At 48.2% G+C, this 19,362-nt stretch overlaps 1 protein-coding gene across 6 annotated transcripts in view; it reads left to right on the top strand.

Annotated features, from left to right (window-relative positions):
* Arhgef18 (Rho/Rac guanine nucleotide exchange factor 18) overlaps positions 1-19,362 on the top strand; it is a 109,254-nt gene that overhangs the window by 78,139 nt on the left and 11,753 nt on the right. For all 6 annotated transcript variants that reach the window (XM_075971204.1, XM_075971205.1, XM_075971202.1 and 3 more), the window contains 9 exons: positions 268-409; positions 2,151-2,263; positions 2,956-3,096; positions 6,023-6,273; positions 7,864-7,989; positions 10,895-11,012; positions 13,101-13,349; positions 15,409-15,485; positions 18,467-18,645. In XM_075971204.1, coding sequence (XP_075827319.1) covers positions 268-409; positions 2,151-2,263; positions 2,956-3,096; positions 6,023-6,273; positions 7,864-7,989; positions 10,895-11,012; positions 13,101-13,349; positions 15,409-15,485; positions 18,467-18,645 — 1,396 coding nt within the window. The remainder of the gene's footprint in view (positions 1-267; positions 410-2,150; positions 2,264-2,955; positions 3,097-6,022; positions 6,274-7,863; positions 7,990-10,894; positions 11,013-13,100; positions 13,350-15,408; positions 15,486-18,466; positions 18,646-19,362) is intronic.

The following is a 19,362-nucleotide window of genomic DNA, read 5'->3' as shown; positions in this document are numbered from 1 at the left end:
CCTGGGTACAGCACCAGGTCGCCAGCATGGGGACCACACATTCCAAGGGTGGTGACAGGCGGGGAGCACTCCCTGGCCGCCCTGAGCTGTCTTTCTACAGCTCTTTCCCCAGGAAATGGAGCGAAAACGTCTTCTTGGATAATGAGCTATTGACCTCCAAGATTCTGTCAGTGCTGAAGCCCCAGGCAGAGCCAGGCTTCAGAACGGGCAACCTCCGCTATCCTGCCCACTTTCTCAGCACCAACTCTGTATTTGCTTCTGTTGCAGCCTCCCTGAAGGAACACCCTCGGACCACACTTCTGTCTGATGGCAGCAGCCCAGCTCCTTCCAGGAATGTCGGCATGACCGTCTCTCAGAAAGGAGGTCCCCAGCCAACAGCGAGCCCAGCCGGTTCTGGGGTACGACTTGGGTAAGCTGGGGGGTTTCTCTCCTGCTAGTATGTGCACTCAGGGGGGTGGAAAAAACTCCTTTATTATGCCCCATGGTAGATTAACACATGCTTTCTGAATCCATGCATTTAAGATTTATCATCGTCTCGTGAGAGCCGAGTTAGCCAGGCTGACCTAGAACTCACAGTATAGCTAAAGATGACCTTGAACTTCCTATTTTAGGTTGCATTTACTTATTCATGTGTGTATGGGAGCATATGTGCCACAGACATGTGGAGGTCAGAGGACAATTTTCAGGAATTGATTCTCTCTGTCCACTGTTTGGGAGCCAGGGATTAAACTCAGGTTATCCGTCTTGTAGGCAAACACCTTTACTAGCTGAGCCATCTCTCCAGCCCAGTACATGCGTTTTTCTTTTTGTAACACCAATATATCCCTGATTACGTTCAGCCACAGGTTGGGATAGTTTGCCTAACATACAGGGTTGGCATCCCTGCACAGGGCTTCCTCCTGTCCCCAAGACATGCTTATGGTCTGACAGCTCAGTGTTTACCCTCACGGGGCTTCACGGGATGTCGAGATGGTCCTGTGACTACAGGACAAGTCACGGCATAGCATTATAGTCACGCTCGCTGATGAGTCTCTGGGGAAAGAAGCTGACTTTCTTTTCCTGCTTCTCACTGCTGTGGGGCTGTGTCTCCTCTAAGTCGTTAGGAGGAAGTGCACGCTGTGCCTTCTGCACACAGACTTACTGAGACATATTGCTATGTCATCACCAGTTGAGCAAGCCTCTGCCACTGAGCCACACCCCCCAGCTGCTAGAATATTTTTACGCTTCCAGGAAAATGTGAGCAGGTAGCAGAATCTCAGACTCCTTCCCCAGCCTGGCCCCCCACAGACATGGCTGCCTCTGTTGTTAGGCTGGTACAGCACATTTTTACAGTTGAACACCAGCTGGTACACAGGACCAACCTAACTCAAGTTCACATTTTGGTCTGGAATCTAGGCTTCTCCCCTACTGCAGTCTCTCTGAGGACTCACTTAGAATCCCAAAGTATGTTCTCCAGCTCTTCCCTTTCCCTCCTCCTTTCCTACTTTTTCTTCCCTCCCTCCCCCCCTCACTGAGCCTTGAGCATCCTGAGCAAACACTCTAACTTTGCACTACAACCCTGGCCCAATAGTCTCCTAACTTTTTTTTTTAGGATTTATTTATTTATTTATATAGTGTTCTCCCTGCATGCGTACCTTCCAGGAGAGAGCACTAGATCTCATTACAGATGGGTGTGAGCCATTATGTGGTTGCTGGGACTTGAACTCAGGACCTCTGGAAGAGCAGTCAGTGCTCTCAACCTCTGAGCCATCTCTCCAACCCTAGTCTCCTAATTTTTAACGATGATCTGTGACAAGTTAAAGTGTTCTGCTGGAATCCAGAAAGTTCCCCAATCATCTAATTAGGAGTAACAATCCCATTTGCCTTACATATTCCAAGTAATATATGCCTATTTAAGTCACTTTTGCTGTTTATTTGGATTTTTTGTTTATTTGCATTGTATGGGTGTGGTGTGGGTGTGTAAATATGTGTGTGTGCACATTGCACTGTGCACACGTAGAGCCAAAGACAACATTGTGGAATTGGTTCTCTCTGTGTAGGTCCCAGGGATTGAACTCAGGTAGTCAGGTTTAGAAGCCTCTTTCCCTACAGAGCCATCTCACTGACCCGAATTTCTTTTTGTGAAATAAACATATCATCGTTTTACTCAGACCAATCACTGGAGACATGGATGAAGCCGACACTGTGTTTTTAAAGTTGAAGCAGAGTACCGATGACTCTCTGTCACTCACATCCTCAAACGCTGAGTCTGTTTTCATAGAAGGTATGGTGTTGCTGAACATTTTTATTATCTACAGTGACTGCCCCTTAAGCAAAGGCTTGGCCACAAGGGCCGAAGCCTGTGGAGATTCTGTTCCCTCATGCACTGACTCTTTCAAAACTACTATGCGAAACTTTATCTAAATCTAAAGAACTCAAAATTCAAGGTTTGAGGTGGAATTCTGCTTGCTCAGAGAGGCTGAACAGCAAGTAGCTAAACTTCTTCCTTTGCCTGGGTCTTTCAAACAAACTCTACACGTGGTTCCTCCTTACCACTTTCTGTCTGCTACTTGTTGACTCAGCCTCCTGCTCTCAGGTTAATTTTATTTAATCAAACGCATCTTTGAATTGTTAACAAGCCAGCAGTGGTGGCGCACGCCTTTAATCCCAGCACTTGGGAGGCAGAGGCAGGTGGATTTCTGTGAGTTCCAGACCTGCCTGGTCTATAAAGCGAGTTCCAGGATAGCCAAGGCTACACAGAGAAACCCTGTCTCAAAAATAACAACAAAAGAAAAAATGAATTGTTAACAAAAACAGGAAAAGATGCAGCACACTTTGAAGTTATGTCCCCAGCAGGAATGAATTCCCAGGGGTGCCACGGTTCCCTTCTCGGCCAGAGGCTTCAGCGTGCCCTTGACGGGGATAGGGAGACTTGACAAGCACCAGCCTAATCAACAACCTCTGTCTTTCCCCCAGATCCTTACATTGCCTCACTGAGGTGTGAGATCGAATCAGATGCCCATGAGTTTGAGGCTGAGTCCTGGAGCCTCTCTGTGGATTTAGCATATGCCAAGAAACAAAAGAAGGAGGTGGTAAAAAGACAGGATGTCCTGTATGGTAAGGTGTCTAACGCCTACGTCACTCTGCCAGCCCTCTTTAACTCTTCTCTATCCATTCTTCTGTAAAAATGCATTCGTGTGTGCGCTCATGAGTGCATGCATGCATGCATGTGTGTGTGTGTCAGGGCTCCATGTGGAGATTAGACTACAACTTGGAAGAGTCAGTTCTCTCTACCATACAGGACACAGAGATCCAATTCAGGTCATCAGGCTTAGCAGCCAACACCTTTGCCCATTGAGCCACTTAACAGTCCTATTTTGTTTGTTTTGTTTTCTGAGATAGTCTCATAGCCTCAAACTCACCAAGTCACCACCTCAAATAACCTTAAACTTTCTCCACCTTGCAAGCACTTGGGATTACAGACATGCACTACCCCACTTGGTTTCTGCAGGGCTGGTAAGGGAGCCCAGACCTTTGTGCATGCTAAGCAAGCACTCTTACAACTGTGCTACATCCTAACCCCATTATTTTTTATTTTTTTCATTCCCTAAGTCCGCCTAAGAGTCTGAGCTACTCAGCCAGCCTCTCAGGAGACCCTGTAATCTGTCCCACCTACCACTCCCCTGGGACAACCCTACCTGTTGGAGCAGGAAGGGCTTTGTTAGCACAGGTCCCTGCTAACCCAGCCTGGCCAAGAGCCTGGGGCTGACTCATTCTTACCTCGTTGGTGACTCTCCATCTGTTTGGGCTGCTAGAACAGAATGTCATCAGCAGGGTGGTATTTAAATGAGTTTATTGCTCAAGTTTATAGTCACTAAGTTCTAGAGACGGAGAAGTCCAAGAGGGGTGCAGACTCAGAATTTGGTGAAAACAAGCTTCGTGGTCTTAGATGTCGCCTCCCTGCCCTGCCTTCAAATCATGTGAGGGGCAAGAGCCTCTTTTGTATGTCTGTTAACTTCAAATCTGAAGTACCTGCTGGCCACTGGCTGCATCTCTAACCTTCTTATATACACATACATATGTGGATATATATGTCTATATAACACCTCCTATATGTATGAATGTCACCTACTGAGTCCAGTTAGCACTGCCCCCTATGTACATGTATTTAGGACTGACCCCTGGGGTGGGGGAGGGGCTGAAATGGTTCTCCCTCCTTCAGCAGCCGTTGGCTACTTGTAGGCCTTCATCTAGGGCTGGATCCCTGTGAAGTAGTCTCCATCCGTGTTGGCATGTGGTCTTCCAGGTCTTGTGCAGGTAGCCCAATTGTTGAGATTCTGGGGGTGTAGCATCCCTGTTCTACTCTCATGAAGCAGTTGACCCGGTCCTCAGGCTCTCCTTTTCCTTCTGCCTCTTCATGGTCTTCCTTGTGTCTGTATAACGTGTGAAGTCACCAAGTTTACACAGCAAGTGCCTTTAATCTCTGAGCCATCTAGCCAGCCCAGGATCCTTCCTAGTCTATAAAAATTTTCCAATCTGTGAAGATTCTACTTACCTGAGCATACTTCCCAGAAGCTCGCCATTTTTTTTATTAGTTTGTTTGATTTTGTTTTTTTAGGCAGGGTCTCACGTGTAGCCCAGGCTAGTATCAAAGTTGCCTATAACTAGCCGGGGACTGGTGGCGCACGCCTTTAATCCCAGCACTCAGGAGGCAGAGGCAGGCGGATCTCTGTGAGTTCGAGGCCAGCCTGGTCTACAAGAGGTAGTTCCAGGACAGGCACAATAAGCTGTAGAGAAACCCTGTCTAAAAAAAAACAAACAAAAACAAAAAAACAGTGCCTATAACTGAGTTGACCTTAAACTTCTGATCCTCTGGGGCTGGAGAGATGACTCAGAGGTTAAGAGCACTGGCTCCTCTTCCAGAGGTCCTGAGTTCAATTCCCAGCACCCACATGGTGGCTCACAACCATCCATAAAGGATCCGCCTTTGAACACTGTAAAAGTACTAAATAAATAAATCTTTAAAAAAAAAAAACAACTTCTGATCCTCCTGCCTTCACAGCCAGAGTTCTGGGGTGGCAGGCCTGGGCCACATACCTGGTTTATGGGATGCTGGGGGAGGAGGGGACCCAAGGCTTTGTTCATGATAGACAGACACTCCTACAGCCATGCCCTTAATAATATGGAGGTCAGATTTTAGCACCTGAGTGGACTGCAGACATTGGTCTATCAAGGTCTGTGCTTGATCACATACATGAAGAGACATGCAAGTTTCACCCCTCACCAAAGCTAGAAGTTCCTTCTTATGGCCTTCTTGAACTCAAGGATAGAGGCTTCTGGGACATTGAGGTTACACAGCTCACTCCTAAATACTTTTTTCATGCTGCTTTGGCTTCAGACTCACATAGCACTTTAGGGAGGGAAGACTTCTAATTAAGAAAGGCTAAAGGTCAAGTGTGATGGGATACACCTGTTGTCACTAAGGCAGGAAGGAAGGCATTTGAGTCAAACCAGCCTAGGCAACTCAGCAAGTTTAGGAATCAGTTGTGCCCCCACCCTGCTGAAGGGAGGGTAACCTTGAACTCTTTACTTGGCCACCTCTGCCTTCCACATACTGGAACTTCAGCAATACAGTGCCACATCCAGTTTCTTTAACGTGTTGAGGATGGACCCCAAGGCTGTCACCTACACAGCTACATCCACAGCCCCAAGACTATTTCTTCTTTCCTGTTGTTCATTTTGTTGTTTGTGAGGATAGAACCTAGGGCCCCTGGCCTCCCTATACACTCATATACATAAATATGTGTAATATACATGTGTTGGGTGTGGCCACACATCAGAAAGGAGAGTGTGGTGTGTGTGTGTGTGTGTGTGTGTGTGTGTGTGTGTGTGTGTGTGTGTGCGTGCGCGCGCGCGCGCGCGCGTGCGCACACGCGCGCACAGGCCCAGAAAGCAGGCAGGGTCGACCCAGCTGCAGCAGGCCTATGGTAGCTGTGAGTACCCTGGGAGCCAAGGTGATCTTCCCCCACCTCTGTCCCTGCAGAGCTGATGCAGACAGAAGCACACCACGTGCGCACCCTCAAGATCATGCTGAAAGTGTACTCCAGAGCCCTGCAGGAGGAGCTGCAGTTCAGTGGCCAGGCAGTGAGCCGCCTGTTCCTATGTGCTGATGACCTATTGGAAATACACAGCCACTTCCTTGCCCGCCTCAAGGAGCGCCGGCAGGAGTTCTTGGAGGAGGGCAGCGACCGGAATTATGTCATCCAAAAGATCGGGGATGTCCTGGTCCAGCAGGTAGGTACTATGACCAGGATGGGTCACACCTCTCTCCACCCTGTCTTCCTTCTTTCTGATAAGATGACGACGCTGGTGTATCACATGCCCGCCATCCTAGAAAGCACACAGTGCCCGCTCTTGTCCAGCTGCTCGTGTCCGTCCTAGGAACACTGAGGCTGGAATGGCCTCGATCAAACATGTCCAGATACTGTTCAGAATTGTATTTTCAGCGAGGGATCTACCTCAGTTGACAGCACTTGCCTGGCATGCAGAAAGCCTTGAGTACCATTCCCAGCACTGCCCAGAACCTGGGCATGGTGGTTCCTGCCTGTAATCCTCTTGGGAGGATCAGGAGTTCATCATCCTCATGCAGCTCACCTGGCCCTCTTGACTTCCCTCTCCTGAGTGCTGGGCTCACCAGTGTTCCGATAACACCAGTTTATGCAGTGCTGGGGACTGTGGCCAGGGCTTTGTATGCTAGATGGACACTTTGTTGAGTCACATCTCCAGCCCCCCCACCCCCGCTGCTCGGGGGTAGTATGCATGCCCGTGCAGGTGCCTCAGATGGCCTCCATCACTGCACATCTTTTTATTTTTTTTAAGATAGACTATTATATGGGTGGTCGTGCCTGTGGCATGGTGTGCTTGAGGAGATCAAAGGACAGCTTCCAGGAGTTGTCCTCTCCTTCCACCATGTGGATCTCAGGGATCAAACTCAGGTCATCGAGCTTCGCAACAAGTGTCTTACTTACCAAGCCTTCTTACCAGTCCTCTTCCTTCCTCCATCTCTCCCTCCTTCCCTCTCTCTTCCTTTCTTTCTTGTTTGTTTGTTACACAGGGTTTCTCTGTGTAACAGCTCTGGCTGTCCTAGAACTTGCTCTGTAGACCAGGCTAGCCTCAAACTCAGAAATCTACCTACCTCTACCGCCAGAGTGCTGGGATTAAAGTAGTATGCCACCATGCCAAGCTGGGTCAGGGGCTTTGGATGAACCTGGAGCTCAATGTTTTGATTGGTCAGCTGCCCGGCGAGTCCCTACAATCCTCCTATCTCTGCCCCCAAGCCCTGGGGTTACAGATGCATGCTGCCAGACCCATCCGAGGACCTAACTGAGCCTGGGTCTTTATGCTGAGCCATCTCCAAAGGCCCCAGTCTTTGATGACTACAAGCATACATTTGGGCCAAAGTCATCTGTTGTAGGGCTGCTTACTTCAGCTGGTCCCTTCTCATCCTAGGACTAGACGGGCAGAAGGGAGTGGGATCAAGAGTTTGAGGCCAATCTCACAACATAAGAAAACTCTGCACTAAAAATGAAAGAAATCATCCCCATGATCATTGCAGAAATGATATGAGACGGAAAATTTCCTTTTAGCACTCACTTATCTGGAGCGGTAGAGTAGGCCCCTGACAGTGTGGCCAGAGCATCTGAAGAGTGGGGACAGGCAGAGCTCTTACCTCCTTGTGCTTGCACTGAGGCTCCAAGGACGTGTTTAGAGGAAACATTCAGGAAAAATACAGATCTTAGCACAACCAGATGAACTAGATGGAAACATCCTCTGGCAGCATTCGCGGCTCATCATCGGCTAACTTCCATTACCTTTCCATGTTAGTTCTCAGGGGAAACCGGAGAGAGAATGAAAGAGAAATACGGTGTGTTCTGCAGTGGCCACAACGACGCGGTCAGTCACTACAAGTTACTGCTGCAGCAGAGCAAGAAGTTTCAAAACTTAATCAAGGTAAAAAACAAAAGCCTGTGTGTTTTATGTGTGTGAGAGAATGTGAGTGTATGGTGTTTGTACGGCACATCTGTGGCAGGCAGAGGGATAACCTTGGGTGTCGGTTCGTACCTTCTACCTTGTTTGAGATATCGACTCTCTTGTTCGCCACCAGACTAGCTGACCCTGGAGCTTCTGGGGATCCCCTGTCTCTTACCCCTACCCCACTTCAGGAGTACTGTGATTACAGACATGCACCGTCATATCCGACTTAACGTGGGTGCTAGGCATCCAAACAGTTCCTCATGTATGGGTGGCAAACCCATGAGCCACTGAGCCATATCCCAGGCCCTTGTTTTGGTTTTTTGAGACAGGATCTTGCTATGTATCCCGTTCTGGCTTCAAATTCGCAGATCCTCCTGCCTCGGCCTTCCAAGTTCTGTGATTACAGGGGTGTACCTCCGTGCCAGCCTCACCCTTGTATTCGTTCATTTCCTGGCAGGGTCTCATGGAGTCCGTACCAATGATAAACTCTCTGTGTAGCAGAGGATGGCCCTGAATTCCTGGTCCTCCTGTCCGGGCCACCCAAGTATTGGAGTCAGGACTGCATCACCGCAGCCACTTTATGTGTTGCTGTGGATGGAGCCCAGGGTCAAGCACACCACCAGCTGAGCCAGTGTATGGTTCTGGCTAGCCTCCAGTTAGAATTACAGGCACGTGCCATGACAACCAGCCTTGTGGGTCCTTTGAGGCATTGTCTCACCCAGGGAACCACCCTCCAGAACTATCCCAGCTTCTTAGAGTTCTATGAGGTATGCATTCTCTAAACCTTTCTCCTTTGGCTGGTCCCTGTGACTCTCCACAGGGCGGTCAAGGCAGCTTAGTGGGTGAATGTGCTTGCTGTTGTCAAGACAGCTTAGTGGGTCAATGTGCTTGCTGTTTTCAAGCCTGATAACCATATTCTGGACCCAGTTTCCACATGATGGAGAGAACTGATTCTGAAAGTAGTCCTCTAACCTTCAAACCTCCACACGAGCACATAAACAAAACTAAGTAAACAGATGTAAAAAAAAATAAAATAAAACAACAGCAGAACACTAAAAAAAACAAAACAGGTATGATACACAGTCACTTCAGGGCTTAAGAGGTGGAGGCAGGAGGATCAGGAGTTCAAAGTCATCCTCAGCTGCACAGGGAGCTTGAGCCCAATGTGGGCTACATGAGACCCTCTCTCAGCAAAAGAACGAGGGAAGGAAGGAAGGAAGGGAGGGAGGGAGGGAGGGAGGGAGGGAGGGAGGGAGGAAGGAAGGGAGGGTGGGAGGAAGGGAGAAGGAAGAAAAGAGGAGGAAAGCACAGTGGGGACAGAAGCAGCAATGAGGGAGATCCAGTGAAACCTATATTCAGGGACTCTTCATAAGCTCCTCCGTGACTCTGGTGCTCTTTAAGAAATAGCTCTTTTTGTTGGGGCTCAGTTGGTAGAGTGTTTCCTTAGCATGCACAAAAACACTGGGTTGGTTTTGGGGTGGTTTTTTTTTTTGTTGTTGTTGTTGTTCCTTTTGTTTTTGAGACAGAGTTTCTCTGTAGCTTTGGAGCTTGTCCTAGAACTAGGTCTTACAGACCAGGCTGGCCTCAAACTCACAGAAATCCACCTGCCTCTGCCTCCCGAGTGCTGGGATTAAAGGCAGGCACCACCACCACCCGGCTTTTTTTATTTGTTATTTAAGGTAAGATTTTGCTTTGTAGACCAGGCTAACCTCAAACTCAAGATCCTCCTGCCTCAGGCCCCCTTCCCCCCAGTGTTAGGATTATAGGCAAACCCCATCATACCTGGCTTCAACTCCTCTTTAACAGATCTTACTAAGTGCCCACACACTTGTAACCTTTCCATATTTAGAAGACAATTCCTATTTGGGGGTATAGAAGAAGGAAAAGGTTACGGCTAGGTGAAAGGGCAGGAGTTCCTGGCCTGAGATATTTAACTGATTCAGCAGGAAGCTGAACCTAGTAGTTCAGGTCTCTCTGTAACCTCAACTTCTTGGAAGGCTGAAGCAGAAACATCTTGCAAAAGCTGTACTGTTTCAACTACAAAAAGGCTGAAGAGATGGCTTAGGTCTTAGTGCTAGCTGCTTAGCCACAAGTTTGCAGTCTGGATCCCAAAGCCCTTGTAACAAGCCTGGCATTCAGCACATGCATGAAACCTCAACTCTATTGTGGGGCTGAAGAAGACAAGAGAGTCATTGAGACTTTCTGGCTTCCAGCCTTGACAAGAAAACAGAAACTCCAGGTTCAAGGAGAGACCCTGCCACAAAGGGTCAGGACATGGCAGCATAGCCATAGCACAGGCCTCTAATAGAAGCATTAAGGCCAGCGCTGGTCTGCATAGTGAGACATAGTATCTCACTAGAGAGAGAGAGAAAGAGAGAGAGAGAGAGAGAGAGAGAGAGAGAGAGAGAGAGAGAGAGAGACTGACTAAGTGAAGAGTAACTGGGGGGACACCCAATGCCCTCTTCTGGTCTTTGAACACATACTCATACAGACCCCAAAAAAGGAGCATGTTACCCTAGCATAATAGTACATACAGGTAATCATCAAACCATGTGTGTGTTAGACTGCCTGCCTGTCTGTCTGTCTGTCTTGAAATACAGATCAGTGATAGAGTATTTGTTCAGCATGCCTGAGGTCCTTGGTGCAACCACAAACACAAGGGAGTGGGGATGGTGAGGGAAGGAAGGAAGAAGGACGGAGAGCTGGGTGTGGTGCACATCTTTAATCTCAGCACTTGGGAGGCAGAGGCTGGTGTTCTCTGTGAGTTCCAGGACAGCCAGGGTCACATGGAGAGACCCTGTCTCAAAAATATCCAAAAATAAAAGAAGGTAGAAGAGAGAAAAGAGATATTAAAACAAGCTATTTCTTTTCCATTTCACAGAAAATCGGCAACTTTTCCATTGTGCGACGGCTGGGAGTTCAGGAGTGTATCCTTCTGGTCACACAGCGTATAACCAAGTACCCAGTACTGGTGGAGCGCATCATCCAGAACACGGAAGGTGGGAACACGCTGCTACACTCGTGGGTCAGGGTGGATGGCTGTCTCAGTCCACCTGCTCTGGAGTTTATCAATGGACTGGCCAAGATCCCTCTTGTAATCTACTTTACTGGGTGCCAGGCAGTCAGCACATGAGGACTGGAGCTGGGTGAACCTTTGCCCTTAGCAGAGGCTAGACCATGACAGGGCCCAGGTCAGTATCTGTAAACTGGACACGAACTAGACGAAAACAAGATGATTCCTGGGTTAGTAGAAAATGATTTCTAGGACTGGAGAAATGGTCCAGCCATGAGAGCACAACTGCTCTTCCAGAGATACCCGGGCTTGAGTCCTGGCACCCACATGGTGTCTCACAACCGTACACAGCACGAGTTCTGGGGGACTGGACTCTTACGCCCTCTTCTGTCCTCCACGGGCACTATACTATGGAGCACAGGCATACATGCAACAAAATACTTACACATGTAAATAAAAATATAAAGAAATGACCTAAGTTATATGTCCAGGGCAAGATCTGAGCTGGTGCAGTGGGCATAGGTGATAGGTGTTCTCTCGGCATGAGGGGGCCTTGTACTGTGTAACACTTTTCCTGGGAGACTTTAACAAATGCCTACTCATCCCAGACAGTGATTGGGAACTAACAACCGACGAGTGTAACCTACCATCAAAGTGCAACTTGGTGAACCAGTGATTATTGCGGTTACTTAAGAGCACGGATGAACAGTTACTTATAGGAGTAGGGGTGACTGGAAGGCAGCTACGTCACCAAAAGCCACCACAGCATGTGTGTTAGGACTCAAAAAAGCTGGAAGCTTGGATCTCTCTGCAGGACTTGCAGGCAACTAAACATGGAGCATGTCCTCACGTGAGCAGCCCTTAGTGTTTTCATAATCTTAGGGAGACCTGCTGTATGTCTCTGAGTTTCAGGGACTTCCTGAGTCTTAACAACTTTCCTCCAGAATAGAACATTTTAATTCAGAGGAAATTGCTGTCCAACAGATAGGCAGGAAGATCCACATGTTCTACACTAACCTGGGCTGCATTATGAGACCCTGATTCAAGAGTCAAATAGAAAGAAGAAAAGGATGACATCTGATGGTACAGAGAGCACAGCAGAAAGGTCATGTAGCATGCCAGGTGCTCATGGGAGCAGGGACGATGACCGCCCCTCTCAGATATCTGCCGGGTTTGGGCCATGAGGAAATGGCAAGTTTCTCTACTGTGTCCTTCAGGTGATAGGGCCCTTCTGTTGACTGGAACAGGAAGTAGAAGCAGTCATTTTATGAAGAGCTAAGGACTTGAGGGGAATCTGTCTATAATGATGGTAGGTGTGTGTGTGTGTGGTGTGCTGGGTACTTTGTGCCGTTTGAACCACCACACCTAACTTTTTAAACTCTATGCCAAGCATGGTGGCAAGAGGTGGAGGTAGGAGGATCTTCTACAAGTTTGAGGCCAACTTGATTCACACTGAATTCTAGGCTAGCCAGGGCTACAGATCAAGATCTTGTTTCAACAAAAACAAAGGCCGGGTATCATGGCATACTCCTTCAGTCCTAGAACTCTCAGAGGCAGGTGGATCTCTGAGTTCCAGGACAGCCAGGGCATGTGAAGAGACCCTGCTCTGCCTCAAAAAAGAAAAAGCAAAACAAAATTAGCCAAGTATGGTATTGCAGGCCTGTAGTTCTAGTACCTGGGAGGTGTAGGGGGCAGAGCATCAGGAGTTCAAGGTCATTCTCTATAGGAACCTGTGCTACATGATATCCTGTCTCAAAAAATAATTCAAACAGAGACAAACTGAGTTCATTAAACTCTGGGCTATTACTAATTTTGGAGAACCATTCTCATCTCAGAAATTACAGTTGGCAGAGGGTCCTGAAAGACCTCTAAGCAGTGACCCTAGGAAATGAATGTACCCATAGATCCCATCCAGATGTGGCCCTAGGAAATGAATGTACCCATAGATCCCATCCAGATGTGGCCCTAGGGAACGAATGTACCTATAGATCGCATCCAGATGTGGCACGTCCACTTCTGCTGTGTTTGTGAGCGTGGGCACAAAGACAGTGCTGCCTCTGCTTATGTGTGACAGCTGGCACTGAGGACCACAAAGACCTGAGCCAAGCCCTGAACCTCATCAAAGACATCATCTCACAAGTGGATGCCAAAGTCAGTGAGTATGAGAAGGACCAGCGCCTCAGGGAGATCGCAGGCAAGGTGGACTTGAAGTCATCCAGCAAACTCAAGAATGGGCTTACCTTCCGCAAGGAGGACATGCTGCGGCGCCGGCTCCACCTAGAGGGCACCTTGTGCTGGAAGTCCACATCAGGACGCTTGAAAGGTAAATGTCTGCCTCTGGCCACCTCTGGTGGGTTTCATGTTGGCGCCACAGAATACAACCTTGCAGTTCTGGCAGCTGTGTTAGAGTGATCGGCACCATCTGGATGGTTTGGGCTCTATCTTAGATTATATTCCATCTTGAATTGGCACTAAATGACGGGAACAAGACCAAACTCGCAGCACTTGAGTGTTTTCAGGTTTAGAGGAAGCAGTGGGCTACAGGGAATAGACTGGAGGAAGAGTGTTTAATTTAGACAAGATCATCAGAAATGGCTCTTCCAGGGATGGTGCTGTAGGTCAGTTGTGTGCTTGCCTAGCATGCATGAGGCCTTGGTTTCCAGCCACAACACCAAGTAATCTTGAGCATAGTGACTGTCAGCTCTAGGGAAGCAGAAGCAAAGGGATTGGGAATTTAGGGTCATTCTCAGCGACAGATCAAGTTGGAAGCCAGAGTAGGATCCATGAGACCCTTCCTCAAAAAGGGGTAAAAAAGAAAAAGAGGCTCCCTCTAAACATTAGTATCTGCACTCCTGTGACTCGTGTGCAAATGTCTCACTGTGAGAAGTGTTCATACAGTCACAGGGATAAAGCACCAAGCGGGACTGGGACTTAAGGGAGCTGAGGCCAGCCCTGCCTCCATCTTTGCAGCCGGAGACAAGATATGACCTGGGATAGAAAGAGAAGTGCATTTCAACAAAGAAACCACCTAGAGGCTGGAACAATGATTCAGTGGGTAAAGTGCTTGCCTGAGTTCAGTCCCCAGCCAGGCATGGTGATACATGCCTGTAACCCTAGTACTGTTTACACTAGTTTAGCCACGTGTGGTGGAAGTATAGATCCAACTTGCACAACTTGTCCTCCAACCTTCACATACACACTAGGGCATGCACACACCTTCCTTCTAGCCAATTTCCTCTGCATGCCATACACACACATCAAAAAAAAAAAATCAGGAAGTGATTAAGGAAGATACCCCATATCAACCCCTAGTGTATGCACATATACATGCACAGATGCACCCACACAAATGTGTGCACATATGCATGAACATATATATGGATTACATGTGTACCCATATGCACAAAATAGCAACGATAATAAATGAGGGGCTGGAAAGATGGCAAAGTCTCTAAGCGTACCTGCTGCTCTTATAAAGAACTCTAAATTTGGTTCCCAGAACCCACACTGGGCAGCTTACAGCTGCCTGTAACTCCAGCTATAGGAACCCAGCAGCTCTACCCACTGAGAGCACTTACATACATGCACAAGGTCACACAAACACCCATGCACACATAGTTAAAAATAAATCCTTGAGCGAGGCTTGGTGGTGCACGCCTTTAATCCCAGCACTCAGGAGGCAGACACACGCAGATCTCTGTGAGTTCAAGGCCAGCCTGGTCTACAAAGCAAGTTCCAGAACAGCCAGCGCTCTTATACAGAGAAACTCTGTCCTGAAAAGCAAAAGTAAATTAATAAGTAAATAGGGAATAAAAATTTAAGCCACATGGTAGTGGCTCATGCCTATAATCCCAGCACTTGGGAGGCAGAGGCAGGCGGATCTCTGTGAGCTCAAGGCCAGCCTGGTCTACAGAGCAAGTTCCAGGACAGGCTCCAAAGCTACAGAGAAACTCTGTCTCGAAAAACCAAAAATAAAGTAAAATAAAAATAAATAAATAAAAAATAAAAATAAATTCTTAAGCCAGGCGGTGGTGGCACACATCGTTAAGGCAGAGGTAGGCAGATCTCTGAGTTCGAGACCAATCTGGTCTAGAAAACAAGTTCCAGGACATCCAACGGCTACACAGAGAAACCAGAAAGCAAGAAAAATAATGAAATAACTGAATGGGACATGGGAGCTCTAGCTTGAGTTCTGAATTTTCCGAGCGGGAGCCTCTGACGTTCATTTACGCTGAGTCTCCAAACTCAGGTACTTTGTAGAAAGGGATGAGTTAGGATGGGAATTCCTAGGAACAAGAGGCTGAAGCATCGTGGTTCTTCCCTCTTGAGCCCTTCTGGGCACATGGTCTCTAAGACTATCCTCCGTGTGCTGTTTTCTGCAGATGTCCTCGCTGTCCTGTTGACTGACGTGCTTCTGCTGCTGCAGGAAAAAGATCAGAAATACGTCTTTGCTTCTGTGGTATGTGCCTAACGTCTTCCCAGGTCCCATGTCTTTGCTTCCATGGCATGTGTCTGATGTCTTCACAGGCCCCACTTGCTGGGGCCATGCCGTGGTGGGCCCCATAGAGGGATGTCCAAGACAAGACATGGAGAGGAAACACAGATGGGGTGTAATATACTGAGAGACACCCTGTCTCATGGTCCTTCCAGAAGGTTCCAGCTAATGGGCATCAATAGAATGTATAGGGGATGAGAACCTGTCTTGCTTCCTGGTATGGCTCTGGTCCTCATTGAAAGGTCTCCGATGGGAGGGCCTTAAAGGGGACACTGAGGTAGTTGTCCTTGGGTAAAAAGTTTATTAAAAGAATTAGTAATGCCATAAGCAGATGGCAGTGTGGAAAGGGCTCTAAACAGAGTTCAAACTCAGAAGGCAGAATAGGGACCATTCTTTATAGGTATGAGAGGAGAGAGGAGGTTCACATAAGCTTTCTCTGATTTCTGATTGGCAGAGAGAAGGGACAGAATGGCAGGGTAGGAATGTGTCACTCTAAGAGTGCGGGAGAAGTGAGAAGGAGGGGCGCATCTAGTTGAGTCTGTGAACTTACATGGGGACATGAGAATGGTAAGCATCATCCTTCTGGAATGATACCCGGCGGTAACAGAATCTGCTCTAAGGATGGAGCTGGAGAGGGCTGCAGGTGGGCGTAACTTAAACAGTGTCTGGTCGGGGGTTAAGCACTTCCTTCCTGGAGTGCCCAAGGAACTGTTACAGATTCACAGACACATTCTCTATACTGGGGTGCAGAGGGCTTTACCTATAGCTATGAGGTTAGGGAGAAAGGGAAGGGCTGCTGCCTGATTATCCCCTAGCCCATGATCTAAAACATCCTCAGTCTTTCCAGCCTCACTATCTTTGTGTGTCCAACATTCCCGGGTACTCACAGGCCCTAAAGTCTGGCCCAAAGAACCTTATCTTAGTGTATGGATGTTGGATGTACTGGTATGGCAAACGGTAAAAAGCCTCTGCTCTGGGGATCTGTAGAGAAGGGGATGGGGCAGGAAGCAGAAGAAAAGGACCTAAACTGAGTTTATGTGGCACACTAATAAAGCCCCAAATTGGAATCTCCACCATTTACATAGACAAAGGACTCTAAGACCCAGAGGTTCCACATCAAGATTGTCAGCTGTTCAGTCCCTGAGTAAGCCTGGCGAGTGGCCATGCTCTCTATGGGATGGGCATCAGAAAAATGAGAGAGATAGGTAAGGGGGGTGAGGACAGGTGGACCTGAGGGAATGGTGTGGGGCCCCAAAATCCCTGCGTTTTCAGCTCCAAGTGTTAGATCGGGACTTATGGAGGTGATGTGGAAATAAGAGCATCCTGACCTCTGCCAATGCAGATTGTTCTTTAATCAAAACGAAGGACTGCAGACTCTGCAGGGGTGGAGATGGGGCCAAGGCCAATGGCTTAGTGTCTTATAGGGCAGAAAGGGAACCCTTGAGGTGGACAATTCCATCCGTTGACCTTAAAGCACCTCAGGAATTCTCCCACCCCTTGTCACCCCATCCCACCTTTCCATAAACCGGGTCAGACTATTTTTGTCACAAAAGCTGCCCCCTCTTTAGCCACCACAGTTTCACACAAGGCGTAGGTGTCAGTGTGATAGCTGTGTGCCCCATCCGCACTCTCAGAAGACTTTGGGGCATTAATAGACTTGAACCAGGAAACACGCAAGTACCATCATCTTCCTAGACCCGCTCGTCCTCCTCCCTCCTGTACAATATCTCAGATGGATCTCTGTGTATCCCAGGTGAGACGTAAAGTAGCCTGTCTTAGTCCCCAGAAATGCAGGGACAAGTCAACCGCAGCACCCAGTGTTAATATGTTCAGGAGTTCTTAGACAGGAAAGCACACACACACAAAAAAGGAAAATCATCCAAGCTGGCTTAATTGCATACACCTGTCATCTGAGGGTTTGTAAATTCAGGGCCTTATATAATATAGCCCAGGTTGGCCTGGAGCTCACTGTTTAGCTGAGGCTGGCCTTGATCTTCTGAACTTCCTACCTCCACATCTTAAGTGTTGGGGTGACAGACCTGTGACTGGACCAGTCCTACAGTCCTATAAGGATACCAGTTCTATTGGTTTGGACTGCAGGAAAGATGAGTCTTGTTTAACATGACTTTATCTTTAAAGATCCTGCCTCTGCACACCATCACGTTCTGAGGTGCTTGGGCTTAGAACCTCAATATATAAGAGGGTCTGGGTAATTTAACTCAGAACACTACTTGATGTGCCTTTTGAGGTCAGCAGGTGGCTCCTGGGTAAAGATGCTGCTGCAAGGCTTCATGACCCGAGTTCAATACCCAAAACCCTCATGGTGGAAGGAGAGAGCAGCTCCCACAAGTTGTCCTCTGATCTCCACAGGTGTACCATGCATGCATGTGCATGCACACATGCATGCTCTCACTCATACAAAATGTTAAAAAAATATTAATAACAGAAAAGAACTATGCCCTATGCCAGGTATGGTGGTGCACGCCTGAAGTCCCAACACTTGGAAGCTGAGACAGGGCTGCTGTCAACTTGAAGCCAGCCGGGTTTCACAATGAGTTCAAGCCCTCAAGAGGCATTAAAAAGAATACTAGGATATCGATTAAATAGTCTCCAGTTAGTAAAACATTCCTGCTTTGTGCTGGCATGACTCTTTAGTACTTGAAGACCTGAGCTCACTCCCTAGAGCCCACATGAGAAAGTAGGGTGTGGTGGCACACACTCGTGCCCCCGCGCTGGGGAGACAGATCCCAGAGGCTCACTGGCTTACCTGCCTGACCTACTTAGTGAACCTCAGGACACCGAGAAACCACGCACCCGAGGAACAACAGCCAAGATTCATCTGCCTTCCGTGAAAATGCATGTATACACTGGGAGTGGGAGCAGGGTTCTAGTGCCGTTTGACTATAGCAGGACAACAGTTAAGTTTCCATCACCTTCCCCTGCAGGACTCAAAGCCGCCCATCATCTCTCTGCAAAAGCTAATTGTGAGAGAAGTGGCCAACGAGGAGAAGGCCATGTTTCTGATCAGTGCCTCCATGCAAGGACCGGAGATGTATGAGATCTATACCAATTCCAAAGAAGACAGGAACACCTGGATGGCTCACATCCGCAGAGCCGTGGAGAGGTGAGCCCAGGGTCTTCTGCCTCCTCAGGCAGGCCCTTCCTGCCCAGTCATGCTCTCGGGATTGAGAGGCTATTCTCATCTGACTTTGACCTCCCAGACAGATCCCTTCATTGGTTGGTTGATTTTTGAGAAACAATCTCATGTAGCCCAGGCTGGCATCCAGCTCACTGTGTAGCCCAAGATGAGCCTTATTATCTTCCTGCCTTCACCTCCCAGGTTCTGGGATGAAAGGTAGGCACCACTGTACCCAGTTTATACAGTGCCAGGGGTGAAACCCAGAGTCATGAGTGTAAGTGAGCACCCTACCAACCGAGCCACCCAGTCCCATGAGGAAATCATGTCTCACAGTGAACTGCTCCTTCTAATAATGGCCAACCTGTCACAGTGCTGAAAAGGCCTGGATATTTCTGTATAAGGTGTGCAAGGGACCAGGCAGTTCTAAATTGGACCTTTATTGTCCACTCAGATAAACAGTTTGAGGCCAGCCTTGTTGGAGCAGGTTATAATATCCTCTTTATTTCTCAGACTGAGCGCCCTGCAGATCCCAGTCCAGTGCCTTATCTCTTCCCCCTGCCTGAACCAGAATCTGGCTGACAGGTGGGCATGGAGATTAGTCCAGCCTCCAGCTATAGCCAGCCTCAAGTGGTCCTCAGCTTCAGCTCCAAGTGGTCCACAGCTCCCAGTGTCTGACAGTCATCCACAGCTGGGCACTAACCA

This window comes from Microtus pennsylvanicus, chromosome 1 (genome assembly GCF_037038515.1).
Source record: "Microtus pennsylvanicus isolate mMicPen1 chromosome 1, mMicPen1.hap1, whole genome shotgun sequence".
Classification (NCBI taxonomy): Eukaryota; Metazoa; Chordata; class Mammalia; order Rodentia; family Cricetidae; genus Microtus; species Microtus pennsylvanicus.
The sequence above is the reverse complement of the archived record's forward strand: the minus strand, read 5'-3'. Positions and strand labels throughout refer to the sequence as shown.